At 47.9% G+C, this 22,926-nt stretch overlaps 1 protein-coding gene across 1 annotated transcript in view; it reads right to left on the bottom strand.

The window, feature by feature from the left end:
• Positions 1-12,860: 12,860 nt before the first annotated feature.
• The window catches only part of LOC144180710 (trypsin-1-like), a 35,951-nt gene continuing 25,885 nt past the window's right edge, over positions 12,861-22,926 (bottom strand). Inside the window, exons 4-6 of the mRNA XM_077708992.1 lie at positions 18,865-19,048; positions 14,866-15,002; positions 12,861-13,083 (exon numbers count right to left, since the gene is read on the bottom strand). Of these exons, the coding sequence (XP_077565118.1) occupies positions 12,964-13,083; positions 14,866-15,002; positions 18,865-19,048 (441 nt within the window). The 3' untranslated portion in view covers positions 12,861-12,963. The remainder of the gene's footprint in view (positions 13,084-14,865; positions 15,003-18,864; positions 19,049-22,926) is intronic.

Raw genomic sequence — 22,926 nt, forward strand, 5'->3', positions numbered from 1 at the left:
AGAAAGTTGTACATAATAAAGAATTGTAAATACGTTATTTACTCAGTTTGGCTTGGCTTTGCTTTCTTGACGGGTCTTCACTTGACCAGTCGTTGCTTGCCCAGTCATTGCTCGCCGAATCATTGCATGTCGAGTCATTGTTTGCTGAGTCATTGCTTGGCCGGGTACAGCCCCAAAATGTAAGCAGCTTGCACCAGTGGTGCAAGGCTGGAGTCACCAGCGGTTCTTGTGATCACCTAGTTTTCCCCACCTAGCTTCGCCCCGCATCCGGTTGACCCGATGTATGATGAGATGTGCTTTCGTGACGGCTGTGAAGTGTGGGAGACCGACCGGAATGGAAATGACACTTTGCCCAGCCACGCATAACTTATCCGAATCTTCCCGTCTGACCGATGTACTCTTTGCCATATGTCAGAGGAATGCGGTAGACCACTCCAACTGCGCAGTCCACGTAATGATTAGCATGCCGCTTTTGGAAAGCCTGTTTCTTGTCGCCTTGGGCGCAAGTTCGTGTACATAGCTGCGCAAGCTTTTTGGGAGCAGAAAACACAACGGGTACGTTGTGTAAATGACCGTGCAAGGGAACATTATCTTTCACTAACAAACGCAAAGGGGGCACACTTGCAAACCCAGTGTAGTGAGTGTAGTTACAGCAAATGCACCCCTTTATTTCAATAGATTAAGATTGTAGGCAGAATCCGTGATAAGACAGCGCGAGAATTAATGGAGGCTTATCATATCAGGAAAATGGGTGACAAATGTGTTAGCGACACTTTGGTATGTTTGCGTGGTAAAGAGTAAGCATTTTTGGATCTTTTAAAAACGTGATAATGGGCTCCGTCGACTCTTATACTTCGATGTTTTCGGCAAAATAAACACAGTTGTAAGTGAGCGCTAGTCCCGTCTGGTCTTTCTGTGTCTTTGTCGAATTTTTGCGCTGAAATTTACAGTTGTAAACATTCATTTACATCGGGGCATGCAGTATGTTTTGTATTGAAATGTTTTCCCATGTTATTCCTAGTGTTTTGCCGTTTTTATGTGAATTAAAAGTGACTTTACCTCTAACTATTGTACATAATATTTTACTGTGACTTTCTCTGTTACTTTTTTTGTAAAAATTCTGTTGTATTACTTCATTGCGTTCGCAGAATAATACCGTTCATAACTTTCGCAACTGCTGAGAATTTTTTTTGTACTCCTTAAATTACAAGGGGTCCTATTACAATGGTAAACTCGGGTACCCCTTTCTGTATAATATTTTTTCGCGCATCGTACATTTTGTTACAAATAATAAACTGACACTGAACTAAACTGAACTCATGAGTACTCATTCTGCACTAAACAGTACTCAATCTTCTGTATTCATGAGTATTCAGTCTGTACTCATAATTTCTCAATCTGTACTCATAAGTACTCAATTTGTATTCCTCACGAGTACTTAACTTATCTGTACTGTTAGCTAGGTTGTGGCTCGAATGAAAGACGGCATAGAAAAAATAAGATATTTAATTGATTACAAAAACTGAGATTACATATAGATCAGAACTGAGGAGCACGGGAAGAGAACGTCTGACGCGGTGCATTGTCGTAGGGCGACTCACTACGTGAAGGCACCTACACGTGAGATAGCGAGACGGATCGTAAGCGCTCACGTTGCGTCTGGCGTCTGCTCTTGTTACCAGGAATAAAACAACGAAGTCTGGGCCGCGTCGGGCTCACGAGGAGCTCGGGGCTTCTTTGTGCGGCCGTGGCCGAAAATTCGGTTTTCTGCGTGTATTCGGGTGGCATCTTTTGTCGTCCGTTTTCGTTTCCGGGCGCGCTCCTAATCGGGCTCCTAATCCGAATGGTGCCTCCCCCAGGTACAATTCAGTGTTCGCGCAGATTGACGTCCGTTCGTATCCAGTTCCCAGTCTGCTTATTCAGAGATGCTCGATGCTTGCATTTGTTTTTTGTTCTTCCGGACACTAGAAACTTCGTTAATAGGGTGATCGTCTCGATGAGGGTAGGTGAATTTCAAATCGGCTTGATTTTATTGTGTGTGTGCCGCGGGATTCACTTCGTCGGACCTCAACTTGACAGCGATTAGGGCATTTCGTTAGTCACGCCTCTTCCGTCGGCGATTGTGTTCGTGTAGCTCGTTGCGTGCTTGATGCATGTGAGAGCGTTTTGTCCGGTGGCGAGCTGTGGTGTGCAGGGAGGGCATCGTTCGGCGCGTTGAGGACGTTGCTTCAATTGAGGTGTGCGTTGCGTATGGTGCGGGAGCCGTTTGGCGTTTCGTTTAGGGTGCGGTAGCGTGGCGTCGTCGTAGGGTGGCGTGGCAGATCGATCAAAGTCGTTGCGGCTCCGTGCTCGCTGTCGCCGTGGTTGCTTCGGAAGTGAAACCGATGGGGTGCGGAAGCGGGTGTAGTTCGTCTCCTCCGTTCGGTCCCACATTTCTTGGCGCCGCAAGCGTGACGTCATCGTTAGGGCATTCGATGCCTTCGTCTGGATCGGGTCCATTAGTTGCCGTTCTTACCATGCCCGTGTCGTCGCTGAAGCTCTCCTTTTTTGCCCGTTGTTTCGAGAATGCTAAAATTGGTATCTTTCCCGTATACAAGCAGGCTCGAAAGCGTTCCGTTCATCCCGAGTCCGCTTGCTCGCGGTTGCGTCCTGTTGTACAGCTAGAATGGTGTTTGTCAGGTGAGTCTCGATCGGAGCAGTGGGTACCGGGTGTCTGGTTCGTTCCGGCTCGGACGTGCCGCGTGCGCTGGCCGTATCGGTGCTCGTTGACGGACCTACCTGCACAAGTGTGATGTCGTTCGTTCGCTGGACTCGGGCTGGAGAAGCGGGCGCCTGAGAGCTTGTCCGTTCCGGTAGTGTTGAACCGCGTGCGCTGGGTCTTTTTTTGCTTGTGGCAAGGATGATTTCTGCGGTTGTGACATTCGCTGGCCAAGTACGGATAGCGAAGCGCGCGAGCGGAGGATGTCGCGAATAGCGGTTTCCTCCATGTGTGCTGACTGGTCACGTTCACTGCGCTATGCATTTCGTTCGCCGTGGTCAGCTCCACCGGTCCAATTTGGATGTCCTCGTCACCTCTGGTGCGTTTCGAGCTCTGTGCGTGTCATTTGTCCTGGGAAACTCCCCTAACAATGGTGTACTGTCGTTCGCCTTGTACGGTGCGTTTCGTGCGCCGTGTGTCTCGCCCGTCGTGGCCATGTCCACCAATCCGGGACAACACGTGCGGAAAATGCTTACCTACTGGCTCCATTCGTTCCGTGGTCTCAGCGTTTCGTTCGTGTATGCCTAGACCGGAAGAGCGGGTGCCAGGCACGTGGTGATTTCTGGCTTGTGCTCGCTGCGTACGTTGCGCGTCTCCCTGGTGGAATGACCGGCGCGTGAGCGATGTAGCTCGTCGATTGGCTCGGTGGGTGTCAGAGCAGCCTGTGTTCGTGATCTCGCCAGAATTGCACTGAGCTTCGCTTGCGTTTCCGTGATTGTGGCAATTACCCGGGAGAGGTCCGGTGAGCAGGCAATCACAGTTTTGCATGCGTCGTCTGGTTCGTGTGCGAGCCGTCGTGCATTCTGCCTGTGTCCGGATGTCGTGAAATTCAGGCACCGTGTTTTTTATGACACCGAAGTGTAAACAAAGCGCTACCTTGCATGTAGCCGCCAAGGGTCGGGGTTTGAAATGCACGAGAAATCTGTGTCAAGGCAATAAACACCCCTAGTATACAAAACTGGTGAGGAAATGTACATTGCTCTCCCTGTGTTCTGCTCTGTTGGAATAATGACTGGGAACGAAACTCTGCAGGAGTGAAATTTTGGTTTTAGACACCAGAGAATCAAGTACGAGTTTCGACGCAAACGAAAACACTGGAGGTGCACTCTGGTATAGCCGCGCTTAACATCATGTTGAGCCTTGTATTAGAGTTGCTTTCGAATGCAGAAAAATTATTCATTTTGCGCTCTAGCACGTTCGGCCGCCGCAATATTGTGGTGTGCCTCCAAATTGGAAGCAGCAGAGCCGTGTTTCGAAGCGTAGTTTATATGATATATAGTCCTAGTGGTTTTGGAGTTCAAGAACAGGTATCTGAAACCAGGCACAGAAATGCACAAAAGTTATAACCGGTTGTACCCAATGCAAATGTTATGTGTATGTTCGATATCTTTAGATGGTCAATGGAGATGGTCTACTGAGAACTATATTAGCCACGACGGTGTGCCCCACGAGCGCTTCCGCGCTCTAAACCTGTTTCACCGCAAAAAAGCCAAAAGACCGAAGGAGGAATGTGGTGTTGACACTCCTGAGAGGGGTCACCGGCGAAGAGCTAATGACCCATGTTTCCTCACGGTTCCAACTTCTAAAATACCACTCTCAACAGCAACAGCCTACAGCGAACTACTTTGCGAAGGCTTTAGTATAGCGGTGTCACCAAACATCCTCTAATTACTGGGCAGCAGACCAAAATTTCGGCCAGCATTCTATATGCATGTTTTCGTTTCTGGCGTAATGTGGCCAATCTTCTGTATGAACTGGTTGAGTGTGCCATTACTTAAACTTGCGAATAAACAAGAAAATACATTTGGATAACGACAGCGTATGAAAGACCGGCCTAGCAAAGGGAAAGCTTGTTTAACGTCCGCACGTTTTACCCGCAGCGCGCTCCAAGCAAACGAAGAGGGCTTAGATTCCGCCTTATACATGCCGTGCGTGTACGCTGATTCTTGCGCGCAGATGATACACTGAAATGCGAGGTACACCTCTTGGCGCAGTTGGGGTGCGGAAAACAGCAGCTTTCTGTCCGCTGTTTCTCTGCGGTCGCGATGAGCTGACCAGCCTTTACCCCATCCCAGGTCCATTGCACAAGTTAAAGGAGCCACGAAGCGAAAACACAAGTTTGGTTCATTCCAAAGATTGCCTCGTTAGAACCATACTGACACCACTTTTAACAAAAACTTCGCTGAAATAAGCTACATAATTAGGAAAAAAGGGAATGACCATGCGACCAACCAGCTCATTTCCCGCAACAGAACCTATGATGTCACACGAGCATGCTCTGCGATTGGCGGAGGCCGGCAAAAGCAAACGCAAGTTAGGCAGGGCTTACCAGTTTGCATAGTGAGCTATATGCCCGTTAAACATACTGCATATTCCTTTTATAACACTAAGAACGGTGGAGTAAACGGTTGAACTTGCGAATAAACACGCAAGCGTGTAAGCCAATGCGTACGAAACTACCGCCAGCCGAACTCGACATCTCGCCGTCGCCACCGTCGCGCAGACGAATTTTAGGGTTCGAGGCTCTTCGGGGCCAACGAACCGTCCCAGCATGCACAGCCGCTACCTTGCTTGGTATCGTAATCCCTTCACAGGAGGTTGGCCGTCATATCGCCAACCATCAAAGGTAAAAATAGAAACGAGGGGAGTAAGGAACAGCAAGCAGCGACAAGATAGTGACAGTCGCCGCAGAAGTTTCGGAATGGTGTTCGCTTGCTGTTGTTGTTAGGACCTCGTTTCCAGTTTACAACCACTGAAAACTTCAGTTTGTTCGAGTACTTTACAATGAAATTTCTTTGCTGCGTTTTGAAATGCCCATGTAGTACGGGCAAATCGTCGAGGGAGTGCGACATCCCCGCCGGTGAGGAGATCTTCTTTCATGTGCTGCCCAACAAGGAACCTCGGTGAAGCAAGTGGCTACGTTTTGTGAACTTTGCAAATGGAAGAGAAAGAAAGCTAAAGGAAGTACGTGTGTGCTCGCTTCATTTCCGAGGAAGTGATTACGGCAGGGACCCTTACGTTAGCTCACTCCTGGGACATGCTGGCGCTCGTCGCCGACTTCGTCAAATCGCTGTCAAAGGGCTCTGACCTTGGGGGAAAAATAAAAATTACGCACACCTCTCCTCGCGGGAACCCTGGTGTGATGCGACGCTGAGGGGGGTTCAAGCGCAAGCGGAGAGCAACCGTCGACCGAAAGGCCGCCTGAGAGCGGCACACCGGTCATCTGCGCAGCGCGCCCGAAGGAGAGGAGACCGCGGAGAGAGTGCCGCGGCTATGACGCAACACAATCCAACACAATCTACTTTAATCCAATCCAATCCAATCCAAATTCAATCCAATCCAATTCAATTCAAGCCAAGCCAAGCCAAGCCAAGCCAAGCCAATCGAATCCAATCCAATACCCCTCGCGAGAGAGTGTTCGCTATCGGAAAGGAGAGGGGGAGAGTGGCTAAGCGGAAAACAACGGACGCACGCGGACAACAACGGACGCACGCAGGAAGGACAGCGCCGCCGACTAGAGATGCTCTGAGCGTCGCATCTAAAATGCCGTACACACCGCGCATTGACGCTCGTATCTTTCTGGTAGGAGCAGAGAGCTCGCGCGAACGGCTTTCCATACGCGACACCGGCCAACTGGCATAAGCGATACTGCTACTGAAATTGAACTATTATTAACCGTAATAAAAATACGGCACATACGTACCAGTCTGTATTCGTCCGTCGCGACAGGGCTGACGAGGCAGCGGTGCCGACGGCTGGGCGTTCGTGTGTTGTGGCTATCGCGGAATGGTCGCTTTCCGGTCCGTCCGCGTATCCCACAACTCCTGCCGCTCGTGCACTTAGAAGCATTGAGCATTTGAGTGGTGTGAGGTTGTTAAATGCAAGCCCGAGCTTCTCGGCGAGAGTTTTGTTCTCCCGATCAGGCGATTCCATGAGTAGGGCTGCGGGTGCACTAGGTTTTACTGGTATTTTTAAAATGGCCGCCGTCCCGGTTTTGGCACGAGTTCCGGTTCCTGTTTGATTCCCGCGTGTGGGTGCTATATGGAGTCGACATACTAAGTATCTGTTTCGTGGACCGGCTCGTATGACGCCATTGTTCACGTCACGAAATGTGGAATTTAGCGGGAGATTTAAAATTTTGGCTTAAATTGCCTTATTTCTCAGTGAATAAAGCATCATTTGCTTCCGGGAAAGCGCTTAGGGTACTATGAAACACCTAATCTTTCGAATAAAACAAACTTTTGTTTTCTCTTCATGGCTCCTTTAAACCTCCAGAGTCACATGGTTCCCCCTAGATGAGCGCGATGAAACTACAGGGAAACAAATGAGCCACAGCGCGACGAAAGCCATGGACAGGCGCCAGATATGTGATTGATTGATTGATTGATTGATTGATTGATTGATTGATTGATTGATTGATTGATTGATTGATTGATTGATTGATTGATTGATTGATTGATTGATTGATTGATTGATTGATTGATTGATTGATTGATTGATTGATTGATTGATTGATTGATTGATTGATTGATTTAGCGCGCCGACACAACGCATGCGATGAGGCGCGCCGTAGTGGAGGGTTCCGGATTAATTTTGGCCACCTGGGTATCTTTAACGTGCGCCGAAATCTCGCCCACGCGGGCGTTTTTTTTTTTTTCTCGCCTCCAGGGGCACAAAGCGTCGTTATGTTTAATTCTCCTAAGAGCCCGGGCAAAGCCCACGCTTGTCTGACTTTAACCGCTCATTTTTGTATGCGTGTGGACGTTGTGCCAGAGCGCCCGACACTCGCCGCACCTGGTGACGTCCCGACGGCGGGGCTGACTCGCGCCTCGGTGGCACCACCCACGGCAGACTTTCAGCAACTTGGCGGGAAAGGCCCCGCTGAGTTTGCTCTCCCTTTACCATCCCGACGGCCGGACCGAATCATGCCTGGGACGAAGGGCCCGCGGCAGACACGCAGCGAATCGCGCACCTGGAGACGGCGCCACTGAGTCACCATCCCTTTCCCTGTCTTGGAGGTTCGGCTGACGCAATCACTTCGACTCCATTCGCCGGATTCAAGCTGCGGCCAGTGATAGTCATGATTGGAGGAATTCGAACTGCACGCGGCTGCAACGGTACCCCGGGGGTATAAAACCAGCCCTGAAGCAGCGGCGTAGTCGAATTGGTGTCCAAATCCATGCAAAATTAACTGGCTGGTACTCGGCCTCTCGGCGTCAGAGTGTCAAATGTCCGACACCCACCAGCTGCTGATCCGTTGCACGAACCCAGCAACCTTGGCGGCCCTATCCGCAGGCTGTAGGTATGCCTGTACGTCAGCGTTGAGGTTGTCGTCATTTACGTGCGGAAGTGTGCGTCTAAATTCTTGTCGGCGCGTCTTATGTTTGCGAGGTCTAACGGTCTCATCTGCGTAGTTTCCTGGATAGCTTGTTGTACGCAAAAAGTAAAATACAGGAGGACTACGTCCCACGTCTTGTGTTTGAAGTCGACATTCATTGACAGGGTATCCGCGATCGTCTTTTTAAGCCTTCTGTTAGTACGTTTGTCTGAGGTGGTACGCCGTCGTTCTTCGGCAATCCGTGTTGCTGTAGCTTAAGGCTCCTTGCGTGAGCTCCGTAGTGAAGGCCGTCGCATGGACCGTGATTAGGACGGCAAGGCCTCCATGTCCCAGCACAACTGGGTGAATAAACAACTTCACGACTTTTTGTGCAGCCCTCTTTAAAAGAGCAGTGGTCTCAGCTCAGCGTGTCATGTATTCTGTCGCTACGGCAATACCCTTGTTATCGGATCGTGGTGTAGGCAACGCGCCAAGAAGGCTCATCCCGATCTGTTAGAATGGCCTTGATGAGACGGCGATTGCCTGCAAAGGTCCGGCCAGGCCTCGTCTCAGCATTTTTCGTCGCTGGCAGTCACAGCAGCTCTGGACGTAGTGGGAGGCAACGGATGTAAGCAGAACCCAGTACTTCACCTTCATTTTCATAATACTGCATGCTGTGCCGAAATGGCTGGAAGATGTTTCGTCATGGCATGCTTCCGAAATTTCCTCACGAATGTCTGCGGGGATAACAAGAAAATAATTTGTTCTCGTTCCGGGGTTGAAGTTTTTCTTTGCGAGGACGGAGTTTTTTAGGCTGAAGGCAGGCACGTTGTGCCCTGGAATGTCCTTGACACGGTGACATTGCGTCGTTCGAGGAGATCGATCACGACGCGTAACTCGGGGTCGGCGCCTTGATACGCGGCGAGGTGGCTCTCCGCGACGACTCTGAAAAAACGCACCGTATTCATCGCAGTCCTGCAGTTGTGGGTCACCGAGGGTTAAGCAGTCGGCGTCCGAATACTTCCTGTCGGATTTACAGACAATCCTAACGCCGAATTCTTGCGGGCCTAAGCTCCACCTCCCAGGACTGCCACAGGGGTACCTCAAATTGGCAAGCCAAAACTGCACACGGTGGCATGTTACAATTTATAGGGGCGAAATTTTGAAGTTGCAAAAATAATAGCGAGGCACTCTTTCTCAGAAGCTGAATAGGTTTTAAAGCAAATCTTTCTACCTCTACGAGCCAACGGTTCTCTTATGGCGTGCGGGGCAATAAACTTCAAAAACCGGCTAAGGAGGGGAAGAGTGGTTTTTACTCATGGAGCACAGTGTAGACGGTGGGGCGAATGCTTGCTATTACCCAGAGTTCGCCACGCGCCGGAGCCTTCTCGCAGGCGCGACGACGGGTCACATTTCGTCGCCTTTGTCGTCTGCTTTCGCGATGGTTGTTATGGGCCTGTTTTGCCACTGTTTGGCATACATTGCACGCTTCCTTCGCACAGCTTGATTAACTTGTTCGGAAGCACCTCCTGGGTAACCCGGACGCAACGGAATTAAGTGGTCGTACGGCCAAGATACGTTAAGGATTGATTTGCAGGGCGGGAAAACAAGATGTAAAGACTACATACACACATGTGGCCGCTAGACAAACGCTATTTTGTGCACTGCTTGCAACGAGTGGGACTCCATTTTCTCAATTGGTGAATACCAAATCGGTTGTTTTTTAAGAGGTATTGCAAAAGGCGAAAGGAGCAACTGGTTCTAATAAATAGCGATTATAAAAGTTCCCTCAGCTTTCTAGCAATTCTCAAACTTACTAAATTGACTAGTTTAAAGCGTTATACATGGGAATCACTAAACTCACATGCCGAATTCTTTCGGTGCCTGCACTTGTTTGGCGCGGTGGTGCAGCCGCGAGCCTTCGAAAGACGCTCCCTTCCGTTTTCTTTCTGCCGAAGCACGGCTGGGCTACAGGGGCGGCGTCCGCCGTCCTAGACCGGCCGTGCCCGACGCTGCTGCGTTCGGTACACCGTCTCGGCTTAATTCCAGGTAACGGCTTGCAGAATCTCTGGTTTCACTCTTGAGCCACGTGTGTGAATTCAAGTGGCGTCGCATGGGCAATTGCTGTGGGTGTCGTTTACAGCTTTGCTTTCCGACCACCTTCACAGCGTCGATTGGCTCAGGCTGTCGGCGTCTCATGCCGTCGTCGTCTCATGTTGTCGTAGTATCATGTAGTAACGGTAAAATGCCCGGACACTTGTTTTCCAATGCCTCGGGCTTCAAAGACATGGAACTTACAGCAAATTTATATGCGTCTACCCCCCAACGGTTTCATCTCCGGGGGCAAAAACACCAGTGCACCAAGAATACACTTATACAGTGCATCCTTCGCCCCTCCCCAGGTTCCAGGTTTGTGGGGATGACCCGCTATTTTTTTCCTGTATGCCACAACGTGACCACGTCCTCCGAGGCGGAGCGACAGCTCAGATGTTTCTGGGCAGTCTAGGAAGCTAAGACCTCGAACAGCCTCGTGAGCGTTGTCGTTCCCCGGTAGTGCAGAGTGTGCAGGCGCAAATACAACTCCGAACCCTCTTAATTTTTTTAACACGGAAGTGCTTTATTCCCGGATACACGAAGATTTCACTGACGTCATATCCGTCACGGAAGTGACGCCTGTAAACGAAGCAAGCGGCCTGTAAAGGGCGCAACCCTGCACACAGGGTCTTCTTGCGGGGAAGCAACCTTTAGTACAAAAGAGTACGTTACGTTCAGGGTTTCCCGTTTTCGGGTTGTATATTTTAACACGAATGTGTTTTATGCCACGATACCCCACGATTTCACTCACGTCATAGCCGTCACGGAAATGACGCCTATACACCTTTGCCGAAACGACCCACCAGCAGGACGTCGCTTGCCAAACACACCTACAAGACAGCCGCCGACCCGCAAATCATGCTCAGCTGCAGATTTCGCTGCACATTTCACTTTCGTGTTTCACCGATTCCTATATATGTGACACAGAAATGAACCACAGTTTTTAGATGCAAAGCATCTCTTGTTCTCGGCTCCGTCATCCGTCGTCCGTCGTCTATCCATCCGCCGGCCCAGGAAGACACCGGCAACACTGCCGCTCCAGGAGCCTTTTAAGGGGAAGAGTGCTCGTCTCGTGCCGGCCCAGGAAGACACCGGCAACACTGTCGCTCCAGCATCTCATGGTCGGGGCTATGTCCCTCCCTTGTTGTGGCGCTGTCCAAACCCCCACTGTTCATGCTCGGCTCATCTCGGGCCGGCCCAGGAAGACACCGGTAACGCTGTCGCTCCAGGAGCCATTAAAGGGTAAGACACCACCGAGGGTTCAGCAAGCCGAGCATGTGCAGTGGGGGTGTGGACGGTGCAACAACGAGAAGGAAGGGACATAGCCCCGTCGCATCTAATAAAATTACACCATCTTCCCGTAGGGGAACTCTGAGTAGTATGCGAAACAGCCATGGGCTCAACACAATTTCCCATTTCGTAGTTCCGGTAAGTGAAAAGTATGGTAGTTATCATGAAAACCAAGCTGTACATATAACGGTAGCTACGTACCTCAACCTAGCAGAAACGACGAACTGAAAACTAATGGGCACTTGAATCGACCCCATGGCTGCTTTGCATACTACTCAGGGTTCCCCTACGGGAAGATGGTGTAATTTTTCTTTAACAACTTTAAGTACTTTTTTTGGTCTCAGGTGACATCCCACCTCCCGTGAAGCTTCTAATAGCAGATTTGCTATCGCTGACTATGATCCTTGCCTGAGTTGAGACAAGAGCCACTGCGAGGCCTGCATCTTGTCCACCTCCGGAATCCCCGTGCGGACTGTACCAGACGTTACGGAATCGCCCATTCTATTTACTGCCGTTATGGCTATGGCACCTCCGTCACGGTACTAGGACGCGTCCACGTAGAACACGTCATTTGAGCGCTTGAAACGTATGTGTAAGGCTCTGGCCATCTACATACGTTGGTTCTCATTGCGGAAAATTTGCATGTTGCTAGGCAGCGGAGAAGTGTATAGTTGCGCCAATTGTTCTGGCGGGGTCTCCTTTTGGCCCTGGTAGTGCTTCAGTGGCGATGCCTAGCTGGTTTGGAATTTGCCTTGTGTGGTATTTTTTTGCTAGCCACTCTAGTTGAGCTGTTCGTTTTGCCTCTATGCGCTCTTCCAGTGTGTTGTGAATACTCATGGCTTCTATTTTCAAAGTTAGGAGCTTTAATGCGTATGTAGAAGGCTTGTTTATCAGCTCTTTTGATGACATTTTTATTTCTTTGCTTGTAATCCGTTTTGAAAGTTAAAAAAGGTGCAACGTATGCAACACGGCTGACTCCAAAAGCCTGCACGAGTGGAACAACGTTCGTCTTTTCATGCCAGGATACCTGTTCGCTGTTAGCAGTGTTATTAAAATAATATTTCTTGTGACTACAAATCGCGCTTTAACGCTCCTTAGCGTTAGACATGGGAAGCTATGCTAACGAGCTACGGTGAATCGCTCAGTTACTGATGTTTAAGCGCCCAGCATATTTAATGAACGAAGGTGTCACGTCTACGTCGCAACGCACACCGTCTGCCGAATGCTTCCACCGACAGGTTGCGTTCAGGTGGCATCTGTCTGGCTCCACCATCTCAATGAAATCATTTTCCGAGTAAGCCTACCCAGGGTTAACCAGATTGCATGCGCACACACCAGCTCTATTCCGGCTTAGATGAGGATTACTCCGGTAGGCACTCGCCGACGGCACACTTGCAGCGAGATAATTTATTTGCATGTCTCCCAGCACACGAGAGAACACCAAACGATGGAAGTCGACCTATGCGGCACGCAGCTCGGCAATCTTCTCGGCAATCCAGGGCGCCTAGGTCGAGACCCTGGTGTAGAAACCGGGGACGACCCCGCATCCCAAGCCGAACGACACAATGCCGACCAAAGTGGACACGCCGTCCTTGCGCTGAACAGCGGGGCCTCCCGAATCACCCTGCGAGGAATTAGGAAAGAGGTACTTTCGGATTTTCGTATACGACAACTGGGGATGAATGCCAAACTTCTCGTAGACCACAATTCGTTTGCATCAGACCCCAGCGCAGGACGCCACAGGTGCTGGGTTTGGGGTCGTAAAGTACTCCACGTTTCAGTGGAGCTCCCGAGACTTTCAGAGAGCCCATCTGCGAAACCAGCGCATGTTTACGGGTGCATCTACTGCACACTACCGTGTTAATTATGGTCTTAATGTTCTGCAAACACAGTTTCTAAACAAAAATAAATAAATAAATTGGTGCGCCCGAATTTTGTGAACCTTATATATTACTGGAGAGGAATAATCTCCAAGAGCGACCGTTTGCAACGATGAATTGTGTACTGGGTAGTATCATCCTACTGTGTTTCCTTGAATGGCCCAAGCGTATACATGATGACCAGTTAACCGCAGGGTGATAAAACAGTGACAGCTAACGGCCCAAAGTTGTTAGTGTTTGTACGTGGACTTCGGCACACCCGTAGGTTTCGGATAAATTTTAATCACTCCTGTCATTGCAACATGAACTGGGCGTTTACTTGCAGTCACACACTTTATATAGAACGGATTGTACATGCTGTACGGTTATAAGCAACTATCGACTTGATTTAGGTGACAAACCCGCCTCGGTGGCTCAATGGCTAAGGCTTTGTGCTTCTAAGCCGAAATATGTAGGCTCGATCCGAGCCGCGGTGGCTGCTTTTCGGATCGAGTACGACAAACTCCGAGTTCAGGCTTCTTTCTCGCTCCAGAGCAAGGCTCGCACTTGGGGCCGATCCCAATCACAACCAAACGCAGAAAGGACACATGGTTATACGGCACTAAGATCTAGACCACAAACCTTAAGAGAAGAGGTTACAAAGCAGTGCCAATAATTCCCCTATAAATCTTCAATTATTGTTTTCCCGCAGGCTTGGGTGATAACTTTTGTCCTTATGCTGTCGTATTTCCCGGTGCTCTGACGTTAGCTGGCTTTTCGAAAACCGTGTTTTTTTGGTTTCCCGAGCCATCTTGTTGGCTTCATTGCTGCAGTCTAGGCTTGCAATGAGCCGGAACAGTCAGAATGAATACTTCGCTCCTGGGACAAGCAACAACTGGAGCCATTTGCCTTGCCCGTCACATCGATCATGGGTGCCACTAATTTCGAGAACACTATTCACAAAGCTTCTTCGGCATCGCAGGTTACCCGGGGAATTTCATTAATAATTCAGGACGAAATACAAGTTGGGTAATTGAAAATCATTCTTGATCTCGATAAAAATGACGCTTTTTTTTCGAAAACTTTATACATGTAATGAAGATATTGAAGAAAACATGAAGCGGGGAGTCTCCCCAGCCACTGTCCGACAATTCCTTACGGCGTCACGAATTCTTGTTTGCGCGATTCGCAGCCGCCTGCAATAAACACGGCTGCGTGATCGAAGTGAGGCTGTCACTTCCGTTTTATTGCATCACTTTAATTCTGTCGTGCAATTAACGCAATGATGACTGTGTTTGTAATGATGTCCTTTAATACGTCACTGCTCATCGTATTACGGTATTATTACGCCATGGAAGCGCAAGGTGTGAAGTATTTTTTTACGTATCTCGCGTTCGGTAGGTTGAGAAAACGCCTTTTGTGTCTGGAATGTGTTTTAGTGAGTTATAAAAGGCTACTTGTCTCAAATCGAACAAAGTAGTCTTTTATCCTAATGGCTCGCTTAGGCTAAATAAGAAGCAAAGCAACAAACTTCATCAATGGCTCACCTGACAGGAATCCCTGCCCAGAATTCCCGCGCAGAACATAGTGGTGGAATTGTAGCTGGTCAGTCCGGATAATCTGCACACAACGTTCCCCTGAACGGGCACCGACACAGCGAGCAACTTCGATGACGACGGACCACCTGGAAGGTGAGCAATGTTCGGCTGTTACTGATGCAAAGCTTTTCATACAGTGTAAACCAACTGATTCATCATAAACACGTTTACACTTTTCCTGGGAGTCACGCCTAATGCACGAACAAGCGTCGCTCGAGACATCTGGCACGCTACCACTACCAGCCCGTTTCGGAACGAGATCATTCGGAGCGCCTTTTGTTCTCAGAGTAACTAATCAAGGGAGGCCGCCTCCTAAAGCAACACTGAGGGAATTTGTTAAACTTGTGTTTGTGTTTGCATTGCATAGACGGGCTGGAATAGCCACACTTTTTATCGCTAATCCGGTAGCTCAAGCAGTAGTTCATTTAAAATCCTAAAAAGGGAAAACTACTATGCCACGTCTACGGCGCCCGCAAGTTGCAACGATTAGAGTGGGGACGAGAAATGACGCGCGGAATTGGACGGCGTCCAGGATGTTTAAGGTCACGTATACCCTCGATTCCCTTCGATTCCCGGCCGCGGTTGCCGCTTTTGCGATGGAGGCGAAAAGCAAAAACGCCCGAGTGCACGAGACTTCGGCGCACGTTAAAAATACCCAGATGGTCAAAATTAATCCGGAGCCCTCCACTACGGCGCACCTCATCGCCTGCATTGCGTCGGCGCGTTAAACCCTGCAATCAATCAATCAATCAATCAATCAATCAATCAATCAGTTTTGGCATTTCCTGATTGCATTACGAGATTAAGGTGCTTGTACGCTTTGTTAGAAATATTCTAACCCGATATAGTGACATTTTTGCGCCGTGGGAGTAGGGGCCACCCTATCCACCGATTTGGTCATTTCGGCTGTCACTAAACGCTGGTGATGCGGCAGGGCTGTATTTAGTGGATGACTGGAGCACTTACATATACATTCTGTGCGTGAATAAGCAAAAGCCTGTCTCAATATTAAATGGGCGAAAATAAACATTTCGAGTCTCACGTTGTGTGAAACCCCATTGCTAAGCAGTGTGGTGACACAATCACGGTTTGGGTGGAGGGCGCCAACTGCGCATGGTTTTTTTTTTTTTTTTCGGTGGCCATTCCTTCAACGTAAAAAAAAACAGGTTTTCCGGCTCAATTTAATCCTATTGCCACCCAATTTATTCCAGGCTCCAGTCAAAATAATCCAAGCGTCATGATGATAATGATTGCTAGTGGTATCCCTTTTGTAGCGGGGCGATGACGTGTCGTCTTATCTGAGAAAAAAAAAACCTAACATAACTATGTTTTATACTCAGGCTTCGTTTAATACTCGCGCTGCTCTCAGGGCAGGCACAAAAACTTTATTAGGCACAAAATACTTATTTTTTCTGTTACAGGTGGCAATTGTCGTGGGCAATATTCCCCTCTCTGCTTTTCGTCCACCAGCATTTTAATGTTCGTTTCGTCACCTGGCCAGCCTTGAAGTTAACTCCCTCTGTGCTACCCTTAAATCCTAGGGTTTCTGTAAGGCGAATATTGCCCTCATGTATACTCCGAAGGACACCTTCGCATTCTAACACAATGGGCCGCATAGTTTCTGTTTGTTTTCCGCAGACCATGCATACCCCATCATTTTGTGAATACTTCCCCACAAAGCTATTAGTTCGCAAGCAACCTTCTCTAATCTCAAAAAGGAAAGCACTGCCCCTGGAATTATTGTTGAAATTTTCCTTCCTGATGGTTTATACCTCGGCTACTTCACCTGCCCTACTCATTCAGCGACTCAAGAAGCGCAAGAAATGTCAGTACGAACAAGTGACACCATCTGAGTATCTTGCTAACATGCCCTCATTAACAAGAGCCGAAGAAGTATTCATCAACAAGATTTGCGCCAATGCAGCTTACACCCCACATATCATTCAGAAGTGGACAAAGGGCCCCACAACACCCTCACCCCCGCATTGTCCCTACTGTAACACGAACACCAAAGCAGACCTTCACCACTTAGTATGTGTATGCCCTTTCTTGGATGCACATCGTTCAGACACCATTCGACACATTGATCTAAACACCATACACCAAGAAGCACATACCGCATTAGATAAGTCTTTATTACACGAATTAGGCAACTTTGCAACCAAAAGTGGTCTGTCTCGAGTGGTCTGACGAAGGACGACCCCGGCGAAGCCTCCGAACAGTCAGTGAATAGAAGAAAAAGTGCCTGGAACTGAAGCAACCTGTGTAATTGCCTCCTTCATATCCCATTTTCCCCACCAAGTGGCTTTAGCCCTCCCTTCCCCAAATCAAAGCTTTACTACTACTACTTCCTGATGCCCAATTTCTCAACCCTGTACATCTCTAACGACGCTTTAGCTTCCATTTTTTTCTCCATTTATTCGTATCTATCTGCCTTGCCTCTTTTTTAGTTACCTTGGCTGTCTTGGATTCTCCACTGCTCTTTCCGTATTTCATCTTTAGCCTTCTATAGTCTTCCTTAGCCACTGCGTGTCCACGCTTTTCATGTACAGGTACCTAAAACACTTAGCTGTCCACCTACGTCGATCCATGGCTCTCAACCTCCTCTCAAAACATATTTCACTCTGCGCTTCTCGACCTTCAAACGACACCCAGCCCTTATCTCCCTGCACTGTTGCGTTAGTTGTTATTCCATGCACTCCTAAGGGCAAACGGCCTTCCGTTTTGTGGTGAACTTCAAGGCCTGCGAGTGCGTCTGATTTTAAGCAGAGTACTGCATTCGCAAATGTGAGACCCGGAACCATTACTCGTTTGCGCATTCCTTTCGCTACTTCATATTTGTTATACTCCCACTGAGCTCTTAAATTGGTTTAAATTACATTATCTGGCACCTGGTATAAATTAAATGGCGTTTGGAATAAATTCTATGGCAATTGGATTAAATTGAGCGGAAAACCCTCCAGTGCTCTAAGTTTCGCTAAATAGTCAGATAATGTATTTTAGGATCTAAACCTCCGAAAGCACTGCCAAGTAACACTGCGAAAATTCACTTTTGAGTCATTTTATTTCTGCCAAGAGCGGATGCGACTGCTCTCAGAGGAAGGACACTTCCCGGTATGACCAGACGAGGGGAGGAATGCGCCAATTGGCGCTTTAAAAGGCGGTTAGGAGAAGGGGTCTGATGGGCTCCGCGCTGAAATGAACGAGGGCTTCCTCCAAGCATAGAAACTGCAGCTGCAATCTCAAACGCGCAGAAGTGATATTTCATAATTAGGTCAGTGTTGCTTCTAGCGCTAACACACGCGAGAAGGGGTAGTTGGGAAAATTTGATGTATGTATTTAAAGTGGCCGGGGTGGTAAGTGACGCTTTCTTTAAAATTGCGCCCACCTCCCCGCGAGGGGAACCTTGTGTAGATGCGACGCATCGTGGGGTTCACTTGGTGTTTCCATTGGATTGATTCTGAAATCACGTAAAACGTGTCGGGAACGCGTATGGTTATTATGTTTCTTGATTATTATTATGTTTTATTGGCCATTCTTGGTAAATCTCTCGAAGTGGTGCTTGGGGCTTCGCTGTCGCAACGACCTTTACTCCATCATTTTTGCTGTAAGTGGGAGCTTCTTTTCTTTTATTGCAAGTGTTAATCATTGCCCCATCATGCGTTGTATCAGTAGCATCTTGACGTAGTTTGAATGAGTCTAGGATATAAGGCGCGTTCGTAGCATTTGATTATGTCTCGGTTTTGTGGCGCAGTGGGAAGAGCACCATGTACCTCGCGTTCCGCCCACAAGGTCGTGGGAACGAAACCGGGCGCCGCTAACTATTATTTTTTTATAGTGTAGGGGGAGGGGCGGACGACAACAACGCCGACGACGCTGCATGGACAATGCGAGTGAATGAGATGCAGTCGCATCTAAAAGAACACTTGCGGCAGCTTTTAGGCTTACCCGAAGAAGTCGTTCCCCATCCTGTGACTGTGACAGAGCCTCTGAGAGAGTAACCCACAGGGGGCAGGCACACCGTACCGATGTGTCCGCCGCTCGCTGTCAGGTTGAACGGGGAATCCAGCCTCAGGACCGCGATGTCATTGCTCATGCGGCTGAAAGACTCGTGCACGATGAGCCCTGCCACCTGGAATTGGAGAAGGGGCTCTAAAGCAGGCCGCCTTCCGCTCGCGGCACAATGTCCTAAAGAGCTGTTCAATACGATGTAATGCATGCGATAGTAGTATACTTTTAGAGTCTTGTTAGAGTCCTGTTTAGAGCGAGCGGTGAGTGGGGGACCACACGGGGCTCCACCGCGGTGGGCCAAGCCGCTGGCAGCGTTCACGAATGGATGCGCACAGACAGAGCTGCAGGTGTCGCCACTCGCCAAAACTGCGCTCTAGCCCAAACCAACGTTTCACATGCGGGAGAGGAGCTGGTAATTTAGCCTAGAATCGCAATTGAAGTCACCACTGGCGCTTTTCTTAAAAGCGGTCGTCAAGTATGCACCGGGAGAGTAGGGTTAGACGCCTTGAGGCGGCTCAGCCTCTCCGCTTTGGCAGCGCAGCGGTCAAAGGAATGGCTCCCTTGGCCTCCGCGTTGCGTTGATGTCTGACCAAAACAGTGAGGTAACGGCATGATTCTGTCATACACCCTGTCCGGGCTCGAAGCAGTCGGAACTGATATTTTTGAGGCGGTCCTATGTAGTTAAAGTATTGTGTGCTCGAAGTGCTTAAAGGGCTGTTTAGGGATGGCTGGCCTTTAAGCATTGATAAGAGCAATAAAAAAAAATGTGAAAAATTTGGTGTCAGTACATCTTTCAAAAATGCTTCTTCTGGCTGTTGCTACGTGATTGTGATAAAAATGTTTCCATCGCAGGCGTGAAGAAAGCTGTGGCTTAATAAAAAGATAAAAAAGACGGTGCGGAGTACCTTAGGACCTCCCAATGTCCGTCCTCGTCCATCCATGCCCACATCACTATCAATCAAAAATCAAGCGAAATTCGATTTGAGCTGTGAGTCGCAGTTTCATTTAGAAAATAATCAGGGTGCAATTCACGGCTCAAATCAAATGACGGTCGGGGCGAAAATCGGACGTCACTCGGGGCGCAACTTGGTTGTGATTTCGAGTCCCCGTACTCCACACCCTTGCCATAATCCACGCAGTGGAGATGCTGCCATTTTATTTATTTATTTATTTATTTATTTATTTATTTATTTATTTATTTATTTATTTATTTATTTATTTATTTATTTATTTATTTATTTATTTATTTATTTATTTATTTATTTATTTATTTATTTATTTATTTCATACATACTGCAGACCACAGTAGGTCCAAGCAGGACGGGCATTTGGTAGATATACAGGTACAAGAAAAATAACAACTCAAGGGCAACAAGACATGCCATTACTCTAAGGAATGTGTGCAGAATACGGTTCACTTAGCGTGTTCCAGTCAGACACGGTCCGAGGGAAAAACGAATACATAAACGTATCAGTTCTGGCAAAAACGGGGTTAGTAAGCTAGAATGCAAGTGCCGAGTTGGCCTGGTTGGAAGTAAAGATAAGTACGGTGACGCCCTAAATTTTGAAACAGCGGTTATGGTGAATTGGGTTTCCCTTTAGTGTATCCGTATGTCAACGCACGTTTCAAGACCAGTTTTTGAGTTAGTGCCCACAATTCAGACGTACTTTGTCTTCCACCAAGGTTACCAACTGTCGGCCGGCTGTGCCGAGAATCTCTCGCTGCTGTCGAAGCTAGCTTGAATTGTCTCTCGTTTTCGAGAAGCACGTCATTGTGGCGTCGTTCTTGTAGAAGGCAAACCTGAAGCTGGCTGTGCGATGTAGGGCTGCTTAGCGACTATTGTTTGTGATTCTCAGTGATGTACAGCACGGTGACGCTCTCGATAGGAACCGCCGACGCTGTTCAGTGCAGGTTCGTGTCTACACAGCCACGTGATTGCAGAATAACGTGTCACTGTTTGAAAACGTCGCTTGGACGTATCGCATGGCTCTGGCGTTGTCTACAATGTTTTGGGCATTGGGATCTGCTGCTAGCAGCACCATAACAACGGTTAAGAAAGATACAGCAGAAATGGCACGAAGGCTTTATGCAGGTTTTTACACTAACAGTCCCGTAAAAGACAACCAAACTAAGAAATATAACTTCATAGCCAATGTTCTAACCGCGAAAATGGGGAATGTGCTAAAAGTGCTTAATAAGATGACAGTAGGAAAAGCTGCAGGATACAAATAGATAACTGAATTTCCACTAAGGAATACCGAAAAAAAGGTTGCCAAATTACCACGCGAATGTCTATAAACTCTAGAGAGAAGTGGCCTCGAAAAATGCAAACTCTATTTTAATTGGCGAGAAGGATGGAAACAAAAAAGCTTGACCTTGCCGATTCATTACTTCAGTTTTTTTGTTGATACGAATTGAATTTCAAAGCCTGAATTAACCAAATTTGCGGCAACGTTCCACTGAGGCAACGTAGATGCAAGAAAAATTACACGGTGACAAATCATGTCAACGCTGTCAATTGAAATATGCCGAAGCTATTTTATGACCTTTCGAAACTCTGGGAAAACATTTGATTCAGTAGGCTCTGGTAACGGCAGCGTTTTGAGCCCGCGAAGTTGAGGCGACATATATGGCTCTTAAGCACATACACCAAATGATTAGGCGAAATTGTCTATAATAAAAGAAGTCGATTTTGTTATTTAACTTGAATATGCGACCAAAATTACCTACAGCTTGTCCAAAGTTGCTACGAGTGGAGATGTCTTGAATACGAGTAAATAAAGAGTATTAAAACCATATCAGATCTTGAATACTACAGCGCAGCAAAAAAGAAAACACACACACAAAAAAAACATTGATTGATTGATTGATTGATTGATTGATTGATTGATTGATTGATTGATTGATTGATTGATTGATTGATTGATTGATTGATTGATTGATTGATTGATTGATTGTATGGTTTAACGCGCCGGCTGAGCGCAGGCGATTAGGCGCGCTGTAGTGGAGAGCTCCGGATTAATTTTGACCAGTGTACGAGATTTCGGCGCACGTTTAAGATCCCCAGGTGGTAAAAATTAATCCGGAGCCCTCCACTACAGTGCGCCTCATCGCCTGCGTTGCGTCGGCGCGTTAGACCCCACAATAAAAAAAAATAATTTTGACCACCTGGGGATCTTTAACTTGCGCCGAAATGTCGAACACACGGGCGTTTTTGCTTTTTGCCCCCACCAGAAAAGCGGCCGCCATGGCCCGGAATCGAACCCGCGCCCACGAGCTCAGCGCACACAAAAAAGGACTAAAGTATACGCACACAGAACGAAAGGTGACTTCCAACTAGACTTTTATTAGAGAAACAGGTTTATTACATAACGCACGCACGCACACACCCACATACGACAAAATCAGCAAACCCGATAAGCAGTGATATTAAACATAACAAAACACAAGATACAAAAACTCCCAGCCGCTGTGCCACCATACACGTGTTCTGTTCTTTAGACGGCTCTGTCACTTGGTGGGCAAGGTTATAGAAGGCATGCTGACGCATGCTTCGACTAGCTTTGCTATTTCCGTAGCCTTCACGATTTCCCTTTCCATTTGGTCACCATGACGCTGAAGGTCATACCATGTCCGTAAATCCGAAAATTCGGCTTAACCGACTTCGTCTTAAAGGAAGTGTACTGTAGGTGTGTGTATGGCGTTTATCAATATGACATGTTTCTTTGACAAAAGTTCAGTTGAAAGTCAGCGTACGTCCTGTGCGCCTACACTACAGTCCCCAATTTTTTTATCATTTATTTTATTTTTATTTTTGCTCCACTGTAGTATTCAAGATGGATTAGCAGCTAACAGATTAACAGCTTACAGATTAGCAGCTAACATCCTCTTACACAGTGAGCCCGGGTAACACATGAAATGGTTCTTCTGAAACTGCCTTCAGAGAGGCTAATCATAGCCTTAAACATTGATAGAGACAAATAGAAGCACACACAAAA

This window comes from Haemaphysalis longicornis, unplaced genomic scaffold (assembly GCF_048455015.1).
Source record: "Haemaphysalis longicornis isolate Haplotype H1 unplaced genomic scaffold, Haemaphysalis longicornis Haplotype H1 scaffold_4, whole genome shotgun sequence".
NCBI lineage: Eukaryota > Metazoa > Arthropoda > Arachnida > Ixodida > Ixodidae > Haemaphysalis > Haemaphysalis longicornis.